The 20,585-nt window shown below is 41.8% G+C and overlaps 1 protein-coding gene across 2 annotated transcripts; it reads left to right on the forward strand.

Moving 5' to 3' along the window:
- Positions 1 to 111: 111 nt before the first annotated feature.
- On the forward strand, positions 112 to 19,258 carry GDAP2 (ganglioside induced differentiation associated protein 2). Of its 2 annotated transcripts, XM_033173158.1 has the most exons (14): positions 112 to 215; positions 2,911 to 3,212; positions 3,650 to 3,789; positions 5,641 to 5,794; positions 8,626 to 8,714; positions 9,945 to 10,021; positions 11,481 to 11,640; positions 13,191 to 13,341; positions 13,754 to 13,830; positions 14,290 to 14,366; positions 15,687 to 15,826; positions 16,242 to 16,296; positions 16,777 to 16,920; positions 18,410 to 19,258. In XM_033173158.1, the coding sequence occupies exons 2-14, from the start codon at positions 3,040 to 3,042 to the stop codon at positions 18,452 to 18,454; spliced, it is 1,482 nt and encodes a 493-aa protein (XP_033029049.1). In that variant the 5' UTR covers positions 112 to 215; positions 2,911 to 3,039; the 3' UTR covers positions 18,455 to 19,258. The 2 variants fall into 2 exon arrangements, with proteins under 2 accessions (XP_033029049.1, XP_033029050.1); XM_033173159.1 differs by lacking the exons at positions 112 to 215; positions 2,911 to 3,212; positions 3,650 to 3,789 and having other exon boundaries at positions 5,708 to 5,819.
- The last annotated feature ends 1,327 nt before the right edge of the window (positions 19,259 to 20,585 follow it).

Genomic DNA, 20,585 nt, shown 5'->3' on the forward strand with positions numbered 1-20,585 from the left:
TCTAAGGGCGAAGGAGGGCTTGGAGGCGGGAGGCAAAAGAGCGACTAGGTGGCGCTTGGGCAGGATCGGGGCGTTCACCGGAAGGAGGAGGAGGAGGAGGAAGCTTTTGTTTCGTTCGGGGCTGCGCTGGTCTCCCCCGTCGCGTGAGGGAGAGGAGGTCTCCGAGCGGTGCCGGGCCTTAACGGGTGGCGGAAGCAGCAGCAGCAGCAGCGACGGTGAGTGTCCCCCGCGGCCGCCTTCCTCCCTCAGTCAGTCAGTGAGCGCCGCCGCCGCGCGTCGTGTCCCCTCCTCTTCCCTCCCCCACCGCCTCCCGCTGGGCTTCCTAACGGCTCCTCTTCTTCTCCCCTCACGCGCCCCTCATGCGCCGCCGCCGCTTCAGCCCCCTCAGTTACCTCAAGAACCCAACGGGGGGGGGGGTCTTCCGAGTTCCCTTTCCGGCGCCGGGCCCGCCTCGCGCTGCTTTACTACTCATTATCATCACCACCACCATCGTTGTAATTTATTAAATTTGCATACCGCCCTTCATCCGCAGGTCTCAGGGCGGTTCACAACATAAACAGAGAAAGTTGTTTTTATTGTTGTTGTTGTTAATGGTGTTGTGAACTGTCCTGAGATCTACAAATGAAGGGCAGCAATTCAGTGCGGGATTATGTATAAGCTAAACAAGCTATAGCTTAGGGGCCCACTCTCTTGGGTGCCCCCCAAAAAATTAAGGAAAAAAACAACTGGATGTACATTTCCAAAATATAAGATAAAAAGCAAATAAAATAAAACAACAGTGTTATGTGTTGTGTAGGCTCCTATGATGTAAGTAATGGGCCCCGCCTGCTCCCCTGCTCCCTAAAATATCACTGGTTTGCTCATTTCTATATCAATTATCGTACCTGGATAAAATGCATATTCTGTCATGTGCAAATGGCTTTAGATACCTATTAGGTCCACAAATTACCATATAGCATATATTCAACGCAAAAAAACAGCGACAATTTGTTGTTCACAAAGGACAGCTGGTCATATAAAGGGCCCCATTACCTCCAGTAGGGCCCCATTACCTTCAAACCTATATCCAGCCCTGATGATGATGATGATGATTTATTGAATTTATATACCACCCTATACCTGGAGGTTTCAGGGCGGTTCACGGAAAAGATCAACATAAAAACCACAATATATATAATCAAAATAAAAACAACAACCCAATAACACACACCCCAGTGTGTTTCGTTTATCAAATTTGTATACTGTCCTTCATTGTAGGTTTCAGGGCGGTTCACAACAACATCATCATCATCATTTCATTTATTCCCCGCTCATCTGACTAGGTTTCCCCAGCCACTCTGGGCAGCTTACAGCATATATAAAAGCATACTAAAACATCAAACATTAAAAAGAATTGTTGCTGTGAGCCATGGGCATAGGCAGTATTTTTTTGGGGGGGGGCAGGATTTATGTTGGGGCAGAACTGAGTTATCTGCAACGCAATTTGTCAGTTATTTATTTTTATTTGCTTACTTGATTGGGGGGGCAGCTGCACCCCCTGGCTACACCCGTGTTGTGAGCCACCCTGAGATCTACAGATAAAGGGCAGTAGGCAGATTTAATAAGCAAACCAAGTGTGTTTCAATTATTTATTAAATTTGTATGCCACCCTTCACCCGAAGGTGGCCAGTCCACAGCATTAAATACACAAAATAGACAAAGTACATAATGAGAACAGGAACAAACCAAACCAATAATACTTACTTCCTTACTTGCCTGTCTTTTCATTCCTCAGAAAGGAAGGGAAACTTCTCAAGTGTAAGCAACATGCTGGGTAATAACAGGTCTCTTCTTTCTGCAAGTTTTGGGGGTAACTTCTAGTTCTTCTCTCTGCAAAAAAGGCTTTTTCCTGATCCAGAGCATAAACTTTTGTGGGCTAGATGCGCCATGCCCGGTGAATTTATTTATTATTTTGTTTTATCAGGTTTGTATACAGCCCTTCACCTGAAGATCTCGGGGCCAGTTCACAGTGTAAAAATACAAAATGGAAACACATGATATATAATGAAAACAAGGTCAAAAACAAATGACATTTGTTATCCTCTTACACAGTGTTTTTCAACCACTGTTCCACGGCACACTAGTGTGCTGCGAGATGTTGCCTGGTGTGCCGTGGGAAAAATTGAGAAATTACTTTATATATAGTCAATATAGGCACAGAGTTAATTTTTTTAACATTTTCTAATGGTGGTGTGCCTTGTGATTTTTTTTCATAAAACAAGTGTGCCTTTGCCCAAAAAAGGTTGAAAAACACTGCTCTTACATGGCCATGGAGAGAACCTAAGGGGGAAGAAAATGTGCTATCCTCGTTCTGAATGAGTATTATTATTATTATTTAAACCTTGTTTATGTCCCAGCTCTGTGTGGCCTTATTGTTGTCCTCCTGCATTTCCTGGCCCTGTTGGCATCACTATTTGAAGTTTCTCTTTGATAAAAGAGAAATAATCGAGCATGTAAATCTACACAAAGAATACTAGCATATTCATATTGGGAGAAAACTAGGACAGAACCCATTTCTCTGACATGTAAGTGTTGTAAGTGCACATAAAACAAATCATATAAAGGAGCATTCTATCATGCAAGCTCTTGCCTGCAATCTGAAGTGGCAAACCTGCTTCTGGACTACATTTTCTGCTTCTTTGAGAGCAACACCTAAATGGCTTCTTGGAGACTAGTCTAGGAATAAATAGTATTCCTGAAAAGGCATCATTTGGGAGGAAAACTGCACATCCCTGAATGAGTGTTTCTCTAAGGATGTGCCCTTTGGGTTCTTACTATTTTGTTATGAAGGAATCTTTTGTCAAAACACACACACATCTGTTTTTTTCAAGCTCACACAGCACAATGATTTACTGATGTGCTTTTCCACAGGAACTTTCATCTCCGTTTTTAACAAAGAGCCCGAGTGTCTTGATTGTGGTGTGTCCAGAATACCAGCAAGACTTCAGTAGGAGTGTAGAGTGCTTATGAAGTAAACTGAACTAATTCCCAATCCCTTCCATGGATCCTTTGGGGGCTCCTTCCAATTTTGTGGATATTGATGGTTTGCAAGGCTGGACTGATCTTTATGTGGCAGATCAGTTGAACTCTCCAATTCCAGTAGAAAAGACTCAAGTTGATGCTTGCTCGCCCTTCCCATATAGGAAAGATATCAGTGCAAAAATAATATTATGGTAAGCTTGCACATCATGATTTTGAAATAATTGTCTTTGTTAACATAAAATGCTTAGGCATTATGTGTCTCAATGATTTTTTTGGTTTAATCTTTGGCTGATATTCATAGGGAGGGGGTTTAATATTTAAAAAAAAATATCCTAAGCAAAGGATCCAAAGTGGGTTAAAGGGTACCGCGGGCAAGGCAGCCCTCCCCGTCATCCCGGGGAGGTCGGGAGGCTGCTTACTCCCATCGCAGCCGCCAAATTAACTCGTGATAGATAGCAGAGATGTTACGGTCCGCCATCCTCCTGCTGTGCACGCTGGGAACTCCCTCTTTTATAGCCTTGAAGCAATAATCATGTAACAGCTCTGAGGAGCTTCCTGTGTGTGTGTTGTGCTTTGTGCTTCTATTTTCTTCCGTGCCGCCTGCTGAATGGTGGTGATTTTTCCTCAGGAGGGGGGATGTAGCATTGCTGAACTGCACAGCCATAGTGAACACCAGCAATGAGTCTCTCACAGACAAGAACCCAGTTTCTGAAAGTATCTGCACACATGCGGGTCCTGACCTGAGGGCTGAGCTACAGAAGCTCAAAGGTAAGTATAGTAAAGTTAATCCGATTGACTTCAAAACGTTCAGCTTGAACCAAAAAGGAGACTGCACTTTGGTTTTAAAAGTTCATTTCACAATAAAAAAAAATCCATGAACAAACTATGCTGTAATTAAACAAACATTTGGCATATTTTAACATTAATTCTTCATATATTCATCTTATATTGTAACAATTCAATTTATCAGCTACAAAGCTGATAAAAAGTAACAATACAATAAAATTAGAAGCTGATAAACAGAACTCTACAAAGTAACCAAGAGTAAAAGCAATTCAAAACGTTGCGCAATCGTATGCTGTACCAGGAATTAACCCATAACTCCTATAGTGATGGACCCATTTATTCCAGCTGACCAAAAAAGGTATATTGTCTCTAACTTTGTTCTTTAAATCTGATATGTTAAGTTAATTTTGTCACTGATGCATATTTGCTTACTTCATTATACCGGTCTTTGATGGATGAAGCTGTCTTTGCTGTGTATAAAATTATTTCAACTGTCAACAAATATGAAATTAATTCTGAGCCCTCTTACCGAGCTTTCTAATTAATTTAATAAAAACACAATTGGGTGTAATGGAAGTAAATATTTGGAGGGATGGTTTTTTGAACAGAGAATTTGGTCATTGATAAATGTTTCAGGTTACAAAAAATACATATCTGAGGAAGAATTAAACTTGTAGCCCAATTCTATACCAAGAGTTTACATATAGAAAGCCACAACATGAGTAAATTATAAATAAATTGTATCATTGACTGTTGTGTTCATTTTGTGTACTACTGTACCATTTTACGGGGCTAACCAAACTCTTCCCCTACAACAATATCTGATTTAAAGAATAGCTTCTGAATTCAAAGTATGTCTCTCTCCTCCTCCTTCTTCCCCCACCCCCTCTTCAAATTACAAATTTTACAGCTGAACTTCCTCATAAAATAAGCAAGGTAATAAATTTCCTTAAAATGACCATTAGTGATGCAAGAATGAATAGGTGATGATATGAATAAATCATGTAAAACATTCACGGCAGATCTTTATAAAATATTGCAACACTTGTTGTGATTTACTAGAACAGGTCAGCTTCAGGCCATTGCTTATAAAAATGGTCTGTCAGATTTGGACAAAACTAAGACGTGGGTGGCGCTGTGGGTTAAACCACAGAGCCTAGGGCTTGCCAATAAGGAGGTCGGCGGTTCGAATCCCTGCGACAGGGTGAGCTCCCGTTGCTCGGTCCCTGCTCCTGCCAACCTAGCAGTTTGAAAGCACGTAAAGTGCAAGTAGATAAATAGGTACTGCTCCGGTGGGAAGATAAACGCCGTTTCCGTGCGTTGCTCTGGTTCGCCAGAATCGGCTTAGTCATGCTGGCCACATGACCCAGAAGCTGTATGCCGGCTCCCTCGGCCAATAAAGCGAGATGAGCGCTGCAACCCCAGAGTCGTATGCGACTGGACCTAACGGTCAGGGGTCCCTTTACCTTTAAGCTGCAGGTAGTTAAAACTAAAAATGGAAGTAAAAGCTTCCAGATTCCTCTTCCGACTCCCTCTCTACCTGCACCGGTGTAGGGTTGTGTGAACCCAAGGCTTGCACCGGCTTGTTCTCTCAGTAAACCATGGTTTATCTATATGTCTAACTGAGACCTCTCTGTCCCCCACTACACAGCTGTGCAAGCTGCTTTTTACTCTTACCTAGGTTTGGCAGGAAGCTTGGATATAATATGGGGAGCTGTTGTGTGTTCCCAAATCCATCCATAAAAGAGGATCTCTGTGCTAAGCCTAGAATCCTTACATTTCAGTTGTTTCAATATTACTTAGCTCATCCTGCTTTGTTTTGTTCTCCTATAGGCTGCCGGACAGGAGAAGCAAAGCTGACAAAAGGATTTAATCTAGCTGCCCGATTCATCATTCACACTGTGGGTCCCAAATACAAAAGTCGATACCGGACAGCAGCAGAAAGCTCCCTGTACAGCTGCTATCGCAACATTCTGCAACTTGCAAAGTAAGCATGTGTCTGCTTGTGACAGGCAAGTACCTTGTGAAACAGAGAGAGCGAGAGAGCGCAACAGTGTATGTAAAAGTTTGGAATGTGTAACTAGTGCAAAGAAATAAGTTTTGAAAACTTAAGTTATCTATCATACCTTAACATCTTGGATAGCTTCTGAAAGTATACACATCAACATCTAATCCCCTGACTCTCTTCATCCAAACATATACAGTGGTACCTTGGGTTAAGAACTTAATTAGTTCCGGAGGTCCGTTCTTAACCTGAGGTACCACTTTAGCTAATGGTGCCTCCCACTGCCGCCGTACAATTTCTGTTCTCATCCCAAGGTACTATTTCTGGGTTAGCGGAGTCTGTAACCTGAAGCGTCTGTAACCTGAGGTACCACTGTATTTTCCACGTGCTTTAGATTCTTCCATTCCCACATTCCAATATTAGTTGCTTAGTAATGGGGGTAGATGATGAGAAGCACTACACGCCATTCCAAGGAACAGAATGTATTGAAAAGCCTGGTATTATGTTTTTATATGGGTTCAGAGCCACCCAGAGTGGCTGGAGCAACCCAGCCTGATGGGCAGGTTATAAATAATATAAGTATTGTTGTTGTTAGAAAAGCACTTGTTAAGTATAAATTCTTCTTTGGCGATCACTCGTAGCCAAGTAATATTGTCTGCCATGAACAGGCTTATAACAGTGAGTCTAAGTGACTGTGGAGGCCAATTCTGGATCCACACGTCCTTCCACAGTGGGGACATAGGTTTCCGGGCGGGAGTTGGTCTTACCACGTTTCTCCCTTGCGTCCTGAGTTCAAGTGTTTTCAAAGCCCATGGCACCTTTGGTAAAGGCTGTTCTCCAACTGGAGCACTCGCAGGCCAGTGTTTCCCTTTTTTTATAGATTTGCCTTGAGAGAGTGTTTGAACCTCTCTTGCTGACCACCAGCATTACGCTTTCCGTTTTTAAGTTCGGAATAGAGTAGTTGCTTTGGAAGAGGATACTCAGGCATCCGCACAACATGACCAGTCCGACAAAGTTGATGTTGAAGAATCATCGCTTCGACACTGGTGATCTTTTCTTCTTCCAGTACACTGACATTAGTTCGCCTGTCTTCCCAAGTGATGTGTGAAATTTTACGGAGACACCATTGAGGGAATCTTTTGAGGAGATGGTGTTTATAAGTGGTCCATAAATAAATAACATAATAACAATAAATAACATAATCACAGAGGGAATGGCAATTGAGGATCAGTTCAGAGAATTACTATTAGATTAAGGATGCAAACAGACATCATTTCCTTAAAAAATCTATAGTTTCCTTTTAACCCTCTTTTCCATTGCTAAGCTGCTTAACACATCTCCTATCTGATGTAACCCCAGACATGTTTTGCAGACTTCTACGGGTGTCTTCATGTGGATTTTGTGTTTGTGAGGTGGGATGGTGGTGAATGGTGGCAGCTCTCTGTGGTTTTCTGTCTTGCCCAATGTCTGAAAATTTAAGATCACAAGCACTGTGTTTCTTGTCCTGTGCAGACTATTGGTTTGTTAGGTGTCTCACATGTAAAACTATGTGTTTGTGTGCAAAATTACATGTTGGAAGGTATGGGACCTTCAGTGTTACAGCCTCCTCAGTTGTAAACCTAGGTGAGCTCTAGGGCTACATCATCTTTGTATAATATGTTTATGCTCTTTGAAACAGTAAAATTTGCAATACTGTGCTCTTCTGAATGATTAACGGCATTTATGATTCTCTTGGACTCCTTTCAAATGGTTTGTTTGGTTTCATGCTGTCACTTAGACAGAATCTATCAAATATCAGGACTATGCATTGTCCCTCATGCCAAGGGATCAAAAGTCTTAAGCTTCAGAATACTTAAATTAAATTATTCCCCACCATCAGTTTATTTTGGATTAGTTATCTCCCAAGTTCATAATCTTAAAATTTTGGAAAAGTTACTTTGTTTTTGTTTTTTAAAAATTAAAATCTATAGGTAATTTTAAGAAATAACCAGTAATACTTTTTATTTTACTACTAAACACCCCTAGTACCGGTAATCAACATGTTCATTTTTAATGTGATTCAGTCTTTACATCTTTTGGCATAGTTTACACCAGGGATCAGCAAACTTTTTCAGCAGGGGGCTGGTCCATTGTCTCTCAGACCTTGTGTGGGGCCGGACTATATTTTGAAAAAATAATAATAAACAAATTCCTATGCCCCACAAATAACCCAGAGATGCATTTTAAATAAAAGTACACATTCTACTCATGTGAAAGCACGCTGATTCCCAGACTGTCCACAAGCCGGATTGAGAAGGCAATCGGGCTGGATCCGGTTCCCGAGCCTTAGTTTGCCTACCCATGGTTTACACTATAGCTCTTCCTTGTCATCTAAAAACCACGTCTTAAGAAGTAACCAGCAAACATAAAACACCCAATGATACTGAAAACACTTACCGGTAAAGCTCCTTTGTCAAGAGTTGTTATAACAGCTATTAGGAGCAGTGGGGGTTTCGTGAAAATTTCAATAGAATCTCTTCCTGCTGTTAAAAGCTTTTGGAGAGCAAAATCTATCCACAGTATGAAGCAAAAGTATAAACATCCATAATCATGTTAGTCATGGGCACCTATTATGGATTAAGCCATCTCTGTGGGTCCTTTTTACTATTTGATTCTAAATTTGGTGTTGCTCTGGTAATTTTAATGACCGCTGTTGTACCACTACAACAAATGCAGCCTATTCATACAGAATAAGGTGACATGATCCTGCTATGACATCAGTTGCATTGATGTGTTTGTGATGCTCACGCTTTTAATTATCCTTCTGGCTGCAGGGAGCAAGCGATGTCCTCAGTCGGATTCTGTGTGATAAACACGGTGAAACGAGGTTATCCTTTAGTGGATGCTACCCACATAGCACTGCGTAAGTAGCCTTGAAAGGATCATTGCTGGATATGCAGCTTCATCTACATGCATTGTGCTTTGCTAAGAACGACAGAGCAGGATTTGTGAATTATCTTGGTTATATTTACTTAGGCTTAATTACAGTTGAATATTGGGATTAGATGGCTGTGGCAAAGGGTTCATAGGAAAATACATGTTAATCCAAGCCACTTTAGGCCTTCAGTGTTGCAAAGCTTTCACTTAAGTCAGGGGTCAGCAAACTTTTTCAGCAGGGGGCCGGCCCACTGTCCCTTAGACCTTGTGGTGGGCTGGACTATATGGGGGGGGAGAGAATGAACAAACTCTTATGCCCCACAAATAACGCAGAGATGCATTTTAAATAGAAGGACACATTCTACTCATGTAAAAACATGCTGATTCCCAGACCATCCGCAGGCCAGATTTAGAAGGCGATTGGGCCAGATCTGGCCCCCGGGCCTCAGTTTGCCTACCCATGATTAAGTTGTCATAGTGTAGAAACTATAAGAATATGCAAGTTAAAATTTGAGGAACTAGTAAAACAGTGAGGCAGGTGACTTCCCCTTTTTGTTGCTAGCAAAGCAGTCTGCCTTTATTTGCAGTTGGCGGCACAGCTGTCTTGATGTGGTGCTACGTTGAAGTAGGTTGAGAAAGATGGTAGTGTGTGGTTGAACTCCCTACAGCCCAATTCAAAGCATAATTACTGAAGCGGGGACTATATTGCAATCTTCTGACTCCAAAGGCCCTCTCCCATCCCCTGCTCCACTTCCCTTAGACTAAGTTGCAACCAGCTGTCTTTACAGTGAAAAGTACAACTGTCTTTTCAATTAGAGAAAGCAATTCTAACATTTTACAAAAGCCCTTGTGGTGAAGTAAAATGAAGGAGTCATAAAGGACTTTCACGCAAGTTGCACTAAAGGCTGTAGGTACTTGTTTTCCTGTGTACAGCATTCTTCTGGGAAAGGCATTAATTGAGACAGAGAAAACGAAATCCCAAACCCAAAGCTATTATTGTCAGGAAACCCAAACACTACCACAGTACATGTGGTCAACAAGGATGGGGAAAATAACTAATTAAATTAAATTAGATCAATTAATAACATTAAATAATGGCATAGAAAAGGGTAGTCCTATATTTTCCATCAACATGGGTGTCTGTTTCTTCTCGTTTTGCTGACTCTGTGTGTTGATTTCTCCCTCTTCCTCCCACCCACCCACCCCCCCATTGCAGGAACCGTCCGGCGATTTTTAGAGGTTCACGGGGAAACCCTTGAAAAAGTGGTATTTGCAGTGTCTGAACTTGAAGAGGTATGTAAAGTACTCTGTTTATGCCTGTAGGCATTGCTGTGCTGCTGAGTTAACCCAGTCCCAAAACCCTCATGCCTTGATCTCTATTTACTGCTCTCCACTCCAGTGATTCAATTAACTTCTAGTCCAAAAGTACACGATAAACTTGGTTTCAATACCTTCTTATTCCTTCAGACAAATATACTCCAAAGTTGCCATTCCACAGTTCTTCTAAATAGCCTCCATCTCACCTGTAAACCAAAAGTGCAATTTACTTGTGTAAAGTACTAATATTGAAAGTTACCCTGTGTGGCTGCCAGGACCCATTTCCTCCCCCAAGGCCACTTTTCTGAATTGCAGCATGAAGTTTGGGGCAATCCCATACTCACTGCCACAGCTCTAGTGCTGGAGATGGGCAGGAGAGCTGGGGTTTTGATTTGGCTCTGCATTTAAAGGCACATTCCCAAGGCTCCAAAAGGGTGGGACCAAGCCAACAAACTCACACACCCCTCTCCAGCTCAAAGGTGGAGATGGCAGTGGGAGCTTCCTTTGATTCTGTGCTTGTGAGGTGCTCTATGTTCCTTGGAAGCAGAGACACAAACCTGGGCTCTGCACTTCAGCTTGAAGCTAGAAAGGGAGGTGGAAGGCTTATGGTCCGCATGTGCTTCCAAAGCACTTTGGGGAAGAGTTAAGGCCTGAAGATGATCCCTTATGAGCAACTAAAACACAACACAGCTGTTCATAGCTGGGTGGGATTTCTTTGCTTGCCACAGTAAGTATTCTGCTGCACACTGGAAGCAGAATTCTGGTACCTGCCCTGCGCAAAACGTTGATACATAAGAAAAGGATGGAAGGCTTGTAGGGATCCATCTATTGGACTCCACCACACATCAAATCCACAGGTTCCCCATCCCTAGCATTAGGGCATAAGGACAGGATGGAGATAAGTGAATACAGTCGTACCTTGGTTCTCAAACGGAATCCGTTCCGGAAGTCCGTTTGACTTCCGAAAATGTTCGAAAACCAAAGTGTGGCTTCTGATTGGCTGCAGGAACTTCCTGCACTCAATCGGAAGCAGCGTCGGATGTTCAGGTTCCAAAAAAAATTCGCAAACCAGAACACTCGCCTCCGGGTTTGCGGCGTTCAAGATCCAAAACATACGAGTACCAATACGTTCAACAACCAAGGTACGACTGTAGATTTATTGTATCGAACTTGTATTAAAACTTATTCTCTGCATCCTAACCTTTCGGCACATGTCAGAAGTTGAAAGAAATGTGATGGGGCTGCTAAATGCATTGCAACTTTGTTTCACCTATGGGAGAAGTGTAGATCTTGACTAACAGGTCAGTTTGATGCTATCATGATTCACCATGCAGTAGAATACCTGGGGGCATTTAATGGTCTTTGTGACCTGTTTTCAACCTGCCTTGAAAAGTGGAGATCTCAAAAGCATTCTCAAACTTTTCCCTTTCTCCAGGATACTTATAAGAAGTTGCTGCCTCTGTATTTCCCAAGGTCTCTAGAAGAGGAGAAAAAGTCCTTGCCTTTCCTTCCTGTTGATATTGGCAATGCTGAAGGGGAGCCAGTCGTGCCAGAGCGTCAGATCAGAATTAGTGAAAAGCCAGGTGTTTCTGAGGGTGAGTTTGCAGGTTGTGCCCAGAGAGTCTTCTGCAGAGTTAGGATAAACATTCTCTACAGAGCTAATGTAGTTATCCTCAAGGCATTGGGAGAGATAGGTATTCAAACTATAACTGCTTTTCCATTTGTAGCTGGAATGGGTGAGAACAAGGTCAAGCGAATTGTCTGTGAAGCTGATAAACGATAGGATTAGCTCCTGCCCTTTGACTCTGTTTTGGCTTCTTATGTCTTGGAGCAAATCTTCTGTGGCTCTAGATCTGTGTAAGTTTATAGCACACTTAAAGCTTTCATATCTTCCGTGGAGGGGAATCCCTCTGGAAATACAATATTTTATTATTTCCCCATAAAAGCAGACCCAGTCATTCCTTGTTAGAGGAGGGCATCTCATGAAAATTGACTCCTTCCATCAGTGTTCAGAGGCACAACTTGCCTGAATTTCCTCTCCTCACTGCTGTGGGCAGAGTCCTCATCAAGTTTTCCTCTCATGTTTGCCAAGAGAGATGGATTTTTGGTGGGAGACTGGAGTTTTAGATGCAGGGCTTGACTGACCTCCTGTTGATCTTTATCTCTCCTCCGTCATCAAGATCCATATGCCTGACACCAGTCAGTTACCACTGAAGAGGAGGAAGAGGGCAGTTTCAGAACATACATAATTTATTGTTCTTATACATCACCTTAGGCATGCACACAAACGCATATCAAGGTGAAGTACAAAGCAATAATGAAACAACTAAAAATGGTTAAAAACAACACAAAAACCAGAAGGTGGATTTTAAAAAGCAATGTGAAATAGACATCCATAGCAGAGATCTATTCATCCAGTTTGGAAAGCTTGTGAGTAAAAACCACCACAAACCTGTGTATGAAAGGCTATTCATGAAGTCTTACAAGAGCAGTCTTGCTTCTTCCATGACAGTAGCTTCATCAGATTTCCATGGCTGGAAATTCTGTCTGTTAATATACCATTATTAAGTCTGATCCAGGTGCAGGTGGTGGCTCATCAACCTCCTGGCAGAGGTTATTTACCTGTATATCCATCCCAATCTGGCTTTGGAGCAGAAACTGCCCTGATTGCTTTGGTGGATGATCAGGGAATTGACCATCTCTGGGTTATGAGCACAGTGTCATGATGGTTCCAGTCCTATCCAAATGTCAGGGTTCAGAAGGTAGTGCTGGGCTGCCTCCAGGTTCCATCTTCCCTATGCTTTCTTAATATATACATGCAAGTTCTGTAATTAAGGCTTGGCTAAGGCTTCACAGAATGTATCCTATCTCCAAGAAAGTGCACTCGCATTTTCAGTGTTCTGTTTTGGCTCTGAACAATTACGCCTAGCTGACATACTTGATGCTTGCCATATGGTGAACTCTGAGTGCCACACTTCATCCACTCTGCCTGCTTTGCAGAAAGAGATACTGATGAACTCATAATGCAATACAATATAATCTCTCTCTATCTCCTGTCCATAAGTCTCATTGTTTTCCTGGACTGGACTTGTATTGTGGCTCTACTTTGGACAGTTACTTCATTGTTCTTGCACATCTTTTGCAGATAATTCTGATGAGGAAGGCCTGGAAGCAGACTTTTCATTTATTGGTTCCCATGCTTTTGCCCGCATGGAGGGAGATGTTGATAAACAGAGGCGTCTTATCCTTCAAGGGCAGCTCTCGGAGGCAGCACTGCAAAAGCAGCATCAGAGAAAGTAAGATGTTATTGCAGATGACGATTCCTATTGGTGATTCATTGTGTTTTGAGCTTCAGTGCTATATACTTAGGAGCTGCTACACTATGCATGGTGTGTATTTTAGCAGATTTAGAAACATGTGAGGAACACTTCCTCTTGTGCTGGGGGCTTTAGACATAGCTTCTGTGCTTTTTAATGGAAGGACAGCAGCTCAGCTGCTTATTTATGTTTAATTATTTCCAACTTAATCCCACACTGCTCCATTTGCGTTTTCCTTTTGGATTATGACACAGTATAACATCATGTGAGAAGTATGACAGGTTTGTTTGCTGTATTTGTCTAATAATATGTCTCTGGAGGTGGTCTTTGATTGCTAAACATGACAACCAGATCAGTCTAAGTTCTGAAACCTTATGTGGCTGCCTTCCAGTTACAATCGCTGGCTTTGTCGAGCAAGAGCGGAAGACCTGTCTGATATTGCGTCCCTTAAAGCTTTATACCAAACTGGTGAGTTCAAGGTCGCAAATTCTAATTGCCCCTTAACTCTTTCTCGTCGAATATATTATAATGAAGATATAATGTGATAAAAGGAAGTCTCCATGTCTTAATGCTACACTGTACAGGAGAATGCAGCCTTTGAAAATTATTTTTAATTTTGTACACATAAGTAAATTGACTTAGTCAAAGATTGGCAAAAAGTCATACAAGAAAGCCATAAGTCCTGTAGAGGATGGCCATAGACCTGAAAAGGGCTTGAAACAAGGAGCATGACTTATACAGTCCCAGACAACTGTGGCCCTTGAAACAGTACCCTTTGAAGTTAAAGCCAATAATTAATTTAATAGTATTGCTCCCTCATTGCTAAAACCATGTGATTTTAGGTTGAGCTTTATTTCTGCTTGCAGAAGTGGGGGGGGGGCTTTAAAATTAACCTTTAAAAGTTTCCGATGTTCATTCTATTTGTAGGTGTTGATAACTGTGGTCGTACAGTAATGGCAGTGGTCGGAAGGAATATTCCTGTAACTCTAATAGACATGGAGAAGGTGAGATCCTAACAAACATAAAAAATTATTAGTGATTAATTAGTAAATTTCTGCTTGGATACAGATTTATTTATTCTTTTGTACATTTATATGCAGCTCTTCACCCCCAAGAGGATTTCGAGAGCACATGACAATTCATTTCAATTCAAAACACATCAACATATCTGATAAGGCCAGACTAATAGCATCTCCAACTGTGGACCTGATCTTTAACTTGGGAGTACAATTCCACCAGCATTTCCACTACTTCACCTAAGTTAGATAGGAAAGGGTAATAGAACTGGCTGTCATTAGTATATTGACAGATTTTTTAGACATAAACAGGCATATACACAACATTTCTCCACAGGTAGTGACCAGCCAGTAAACTTCATGGGCAATGCCTGCATTATACGTAGGGCTGTCTCTGAAGACTGTTCGGAAATTTCAGCTAGTGCAGAATTGAGCGGCCAGGTTGCTCACCGGAGCAAGATGGTTTGAGCATATTACACCGATCCTGGTCTGACTGCACTGGCTACCAATTAGTTTCTGGACCCAATTCAAAGTGCTGGTTTTGACCTATAAAGCCTTAAATGGCTCACGGCCACCATACCTCAAGGACTGCCTCTTTCCATATGAACCTACCTGGGCCCTGAAATCATCTTCTGAGGCCCTTCTTGTACCACCTCCTTGAGAGGTCCAGAGGGTGGCAACACAAGAACGGGCCTTCTCTGCAGTGGCCCCCCATCTGTGGAATGCTCTCCCCAGGGAAGTTTGCCTGGCACCTTCATTATACACCTTTAGGCGCCAGGCAAAATGTTCCTTTTTAACTAGACCTTTAGTTGACCTGATCAACATCCTATACCCTTTTAAAATGTGGCTCTTTTGGGGGGGGGGTTATTGGGTTATTGTTTTTATTTTTATTTTGTATATTGTGATATTTTCTGTGAACCGCCCTGAGACCTCCAGGTATAGGGGAGTATATAAATTCAATAAATAAATAAATAAAATGGGGGGGGGGGTTGGAGCCAGCTTCTGGTTCAAGCCTACCACTTTGTTCATGATAACTGAGGACTCTGGATTTGTGAGCTCACCACTTGTTTTGGGTGAGAAAGGAATGACATCTTTTGTTGGGGGAGAATTAATTGTGAAGCATTCACTTTTTTATTTCTTGAGAGAATCTGTTCTCATATGTAAGCACTGCACATTCAAAAAGTTTGAAAGAACTTTTTCCTCGATCCCCCTAAAGGTTGCTCTGCTTTTAGCCGTATTACTTATGCAAGGATGGATGCTGCAGTCCCCTGCTGAAATCTGACATTTATGACTTTTCTCTTTCTCCAGGCGCTCTTGTACTTCATTCATGTAATGGACCACATTGTAATGAAGGAATATGTCATTGTGTATTTCCACACGCTCACTAATATCTACAATCACCTAGATTCCGATTTTCTAAAAAAACTCTCTGACATTGTTGATGCCAAGTAAGTATAACTCTGCTTGCCCCAAAGCCTTTCTCCTTACTTCCCTTTTGGATCAAAAAGCATCACAAAGAAACTATTTTAAAAGGGAGTGGACATGGAGACACAGTGTTCAATGAGTACGGGAGGCTTAGTTTCAGAATATGCTCAGTCACTCGTGTGACGCAGCACCTTTGGGCTGCTAGAATAAGCTTCCTTGGCTTTATGAAAAAGGCATGTCAGCTGTCATGAGACTACTCATTGTCTCTGTAGAGCTTACCCACAGAAACAATTCAGGTCAGTGCTGCACATACATTAATAAGTTGCGGCTCAAAACAAGTGCCCTTTTTTACATGGAGCAGATTGCTAAGAACTTGTTTGATTTCTGCAAATGTTCATTAAAAACTTAAGACATTTACTGCTCTTGTTGTTAACCTAGGTACAAAAAAAATCTGAAGGCCCTGTACTTTGTGCATCCAACATTTCGCTCAAAGGTGAAGTATGCCCTACTCAACGGGGAAATTGTACATTTTGGGTTGTAGTGAATGTGTGGGATCCCAAAATATGGGGCATAATCAGTTTGTACAATGGTTTGTACAAATCCTTTGCATGCTTCTTCTATAACATGAGCTGACTAATTACATAGCAAGATAGGAATCAGGACCACTGTCATTTGGATTGGTTAGCTCTTTCAAACTTCTCATCCAAGCCATTTAGGTACCTGCCCTTAGGGTGAAGGGTGAGTAATTACTACTACTACTACTACTACTAACAAAACAACAACAACAACAATAATAAATGTAGTCTTAGAGAATGCTATATTAACATTGCTAAACTAGCAATCTGAATTGTGCATGCACTTTTACCTTTGTCTGCTGAAATGGTGAAGGAATTGCTAGATTGTTAAGATTGAGACTCTGGGTAGTTATTGACAATTTTTCTGGTAACATTTATTTCCCCTTCTTGTCTATTAGGTTTCAACATGGTTTTTCACAACCTTTACGGTCTCGGGACTAAAGGACAAAATCCACCACGTGGAAAGCCTCCAACAGTTGTTTGCAGCCATTCCCCCCGAACAAATTGACTTCCCCCCATTTGTTCTTGAATATGATACTAGGGTAGGTGGCTTCAGGCACTGCTGAGTGTTTGCTTCTGTTTCTAGTCTGTATGTAAGCAGCTGCATACAGCAAACCGGGGGTGGGGGGGCGCTTTCCTTCTGCCTGATTTAAAATAAATCTGAGGGGATTGCTTTGGAAACAAGAAAAGGCTTGGACTGAATCTGTGAAAGGCTTGAAGCATTTTTTCTAACGCAAAGAGCTTTAGCCATGCTACCTTGGTAAAACTGAAGTGAATATTGTTGTAGTTGGTGTGCAGTTCTGAGAAGCCCACAGGCAGCAGCTAATATATGGAACAAAGAGGAATGCTTATCATGAAATGTTTGACATATGTGGTACTTAAATCATCTTGAGTTAAGTCCTCACTTTCAAAAGATTGTTGAAGAGAGCATGATCTGCAGTACACTGGGGGTTGGGGGGAGAAAAGCACCCAGTAGCCATGAAGCAGCTTATCATGCTTCTGTTAAAAGGCGCATGTCCTCTAAAAGCCTAGCTTCTGGTTTGTGCAATAGACTCCTTAAAGTTGTACGCCAAGAGGAAAAATTTCCCGAACTCTTTAACTTGTTCCATCTCCTAGTTCTTTCCTTCCAAGTATGCCTAAACTAAGTTTGTGGGCTTCCTTACTCACAATCTAGTTACTGGCGCCTCTCATGATTTTTTGCAAGTCTACCATAAAGTTTGTGTGGGAAACATTTATAAACCAGCCCCCAGCACATAACACTGTATTGTTTGGTAGGTCAATTTTTATGTTACTTTTTTCAACGTTTAGATTACTACCTTTGTTACAAACGCCACCCGCATCCCTAGTAGCACCTTAGAGACCAACTAAGTTTGTTCTGGGTATAAGCTTTCGTGTGCATGCACACTTCTTCAGATACACTAAAACAGAAGTCACCAGACCCTTATATATAGTGAGAGGGTGGGGCGGGGTTTTTCTCAGAAGGGTAGTGGGACCTGTCTGATTCGACTCCCGCAATGATTCGAAACCAAGGCAGGCCTCCGATTGGCTGCAGGAGCTTCCTGCAGCCAATCGGAAGCTGCGTTGGACGTGCAGCTTCCAAAAAACGTTCACAAGCTTGAACACTCACTTCTGGTTTTGCGGCGTTCGGGAGCCAAAACATCCAAGTACCAAGGCATTTGACAACCAAGTTACGACTGTAGATCCACTCTTTGAAAAGGTTTCCCTCTTTGTATGTGTTAGTGAGGTTTTTACAGGGGCGGTGGGTTAAAGATCCTTGAGAGAAACATTTGGGATGATGGCTACCTTCAGAGTCAGAGTGGTGGCCCTGCAAATGGCTGACATGCCCACTTCCACAGATTCCCTTATAGAAAATGTTCCTTGAAAGGAAGGGAAGATTGTCCACTTCTGAGACAGGTTTTTAATGGGATGAGGAGAAACTCTTCATTCAGCAAGATTTAGGAAGATTGATTTGTTTTATACTTGTGTATTCACTGTGCCATTTCATCTTTGTCTCTCGCTCTCTCTTTGTAGGAAAATGGATCGTATTATTCCTATCCGTCTTCTCCAGACCTCTGACTCTGCAGCTCTGCCCTTTCTGGTTTCCCAACCTCATGAGATGCTGCTTGCCATATATGCTGAGCTGACCCAGCCTATTCAGAGAGATCAGAGAGAGGAGTTTCCTCCCACCTCTGCTATTTTTTTACAATGGTATTTGCAAGGACACATGCAATCTAAACTCTTGTCGCAATGTGCTGTGTATTTAAGCATCAGTCCAGTGGAAAAGTTGATTTATGAATATGAGCATAGATTTCACCCCCCCTTGATTTCAAGGGTTTCTCTCCCACCCCCAATTAATGCCATTTTCCCAAGAGATCTCTGAACCGTGTTTGAATCTGATCTCTGCAAAGTTCTCAGCATTTCCTTAAGTTATGTGTGTTAGAGTGGTTTGGAGGAAAAGATACAGTATCTGTTTAACAGTGTTCTAAGGTCTTCACGCTTTGAGTCCACCTTCAGTGGTGACACAGTTACAGAATTCCCTGTAGAAATTTCTGCAAGGCACTGTTGCAAGTCCCTACAGCTATTACAAAGTTAAGCATCATAAATGCTACTTAGCTAGGAATCTGACGGTCTTGTCTCTCTTTTCTGGATGATGCGAGATGTAAGGATGCTGCTGCTTTTCCACGAAATAATAAACCTGAAGGACATATCAGCAGTGTCTCCTGTAGTTCATGCTACTTGTACACTTGCATTTGAAAGAACAAGATGTGTGAACATTGATTATCACCTGGACTGCATAATCTCCATTATGATGCAGATTTTTAATCATTAGTAGTAAACCAATGCAACTTTTATTTTGAAAATAAATTATTTGGTAGTGGCCTTGTAGAATTTAATCTATAACTTCTCTTACAGCTTTCATATCTGCTTTATCTGCCTTCTTACATTTTTGAAGTGGTGGATCCAACAATTCTCTAAATACTTAACCTCAGAGGAAGTTTTAGATGAGACACTGGCTAAAAAAAGGCGGGAGGATGAAGAAAATATTCGCACATGAGAAAGCAAGTGAAGTTTGTAGAAAGGAGAGAGGTGAACCTGGTTGAATTTCACATTTCTATAACATAATCAGCCATATTCCTTGCTACTATTTTCTACTCTGTTCTTTCTGATTTGAGAAGAATTATGCCATATGAGAAGATGTGCGCCAGATAAAACTGCAGTAGCTTACTCTGGTTTAGATACAAGGTACACAGCATGGGTATGTTAATGGATACATGCCTACATGGCCCATTAAACTGGTAAGCAAATGCAGTTGATTCTCATTTAAAAACAAACCTCTTAAGAGGTTCTGAAAATATGTTTCTGCTGTTTGAAGATTCAGATTCGCTGAAAAACTAGTAAAAGCAGTGGGCAGATTCTAAAGGAAACTCTAGAAAGGTAGAACTGAAATTAATTTTTTGCAATGTGGATAGATGGGAGACCGAGTCATAGACAAACCACAACACTTCAGTATCTGAAGCAGGAAATTCAAAGGTTGCCACTATCCTGGCTTTAAGGGGGGGGGCAGAGGAGACTCAAAGTGACTTTACAAAATGAAATTTCAATACATAGAATATTTCTTTAACACTGAAAGTGATTCAAACATAAGAACATTTCTCCTTTCCCTGCACTGCCTTCAGTACTTGAAAGCATGAACACTAAACCCCTATTATAGAAAGAGGCAGAGCAAGGGCTTAACACTAGAAATGCCTGGGAGGGGTGAAACATCTTCACCTGGCCCGAAAGATGATGTTGGTGCCAAGGGAGCCTTCCTGGTCCACCGCTGCAAAGGCACACTCTTGTCACATTCATCCCAACTGCTGCAAAGCACGACACTAAATTAAAACCATTTCAAGTAAGCACAGTAAGAGAACATGGTCACAGCTTGCATCCAATTAAATATCAAAGGTAATTGTGTGGAATCGGAGGTGGTATTTCTGTATGACAACTGAGCATTCTAATTAAATGAGCATGTTCCCTTTTAATGACAAAAACGGGATTCCGCTTCATCAGAAATTGTTGCAGACTGCTGAATAGTTTGCATTTTGTGATGTATGGGTATCACTGAGACTTCAGGAATCAGAAAAGGGTGCACAGGACACAGTGGGCTTGGAGAACATTCCACCATCAAACACGTAGCAGAGGTTAAAGTTCATGCCACATTGATAGA

Source organism: Lacerta agilis, chromosome 16 (genome assembly GCF_009819535.1).
Source record: "Lacerta agilis isolate rLacAgi1 chromosome 16, rLacAgi1.pri, whole genome shotgun sequence".
NCBI classification, from domain to species: Eukaryota; Metazoa; Chordata; class Lepidosauria; order Squamata; family Lacertidae; genus Lacerta; species Lacerta agilis.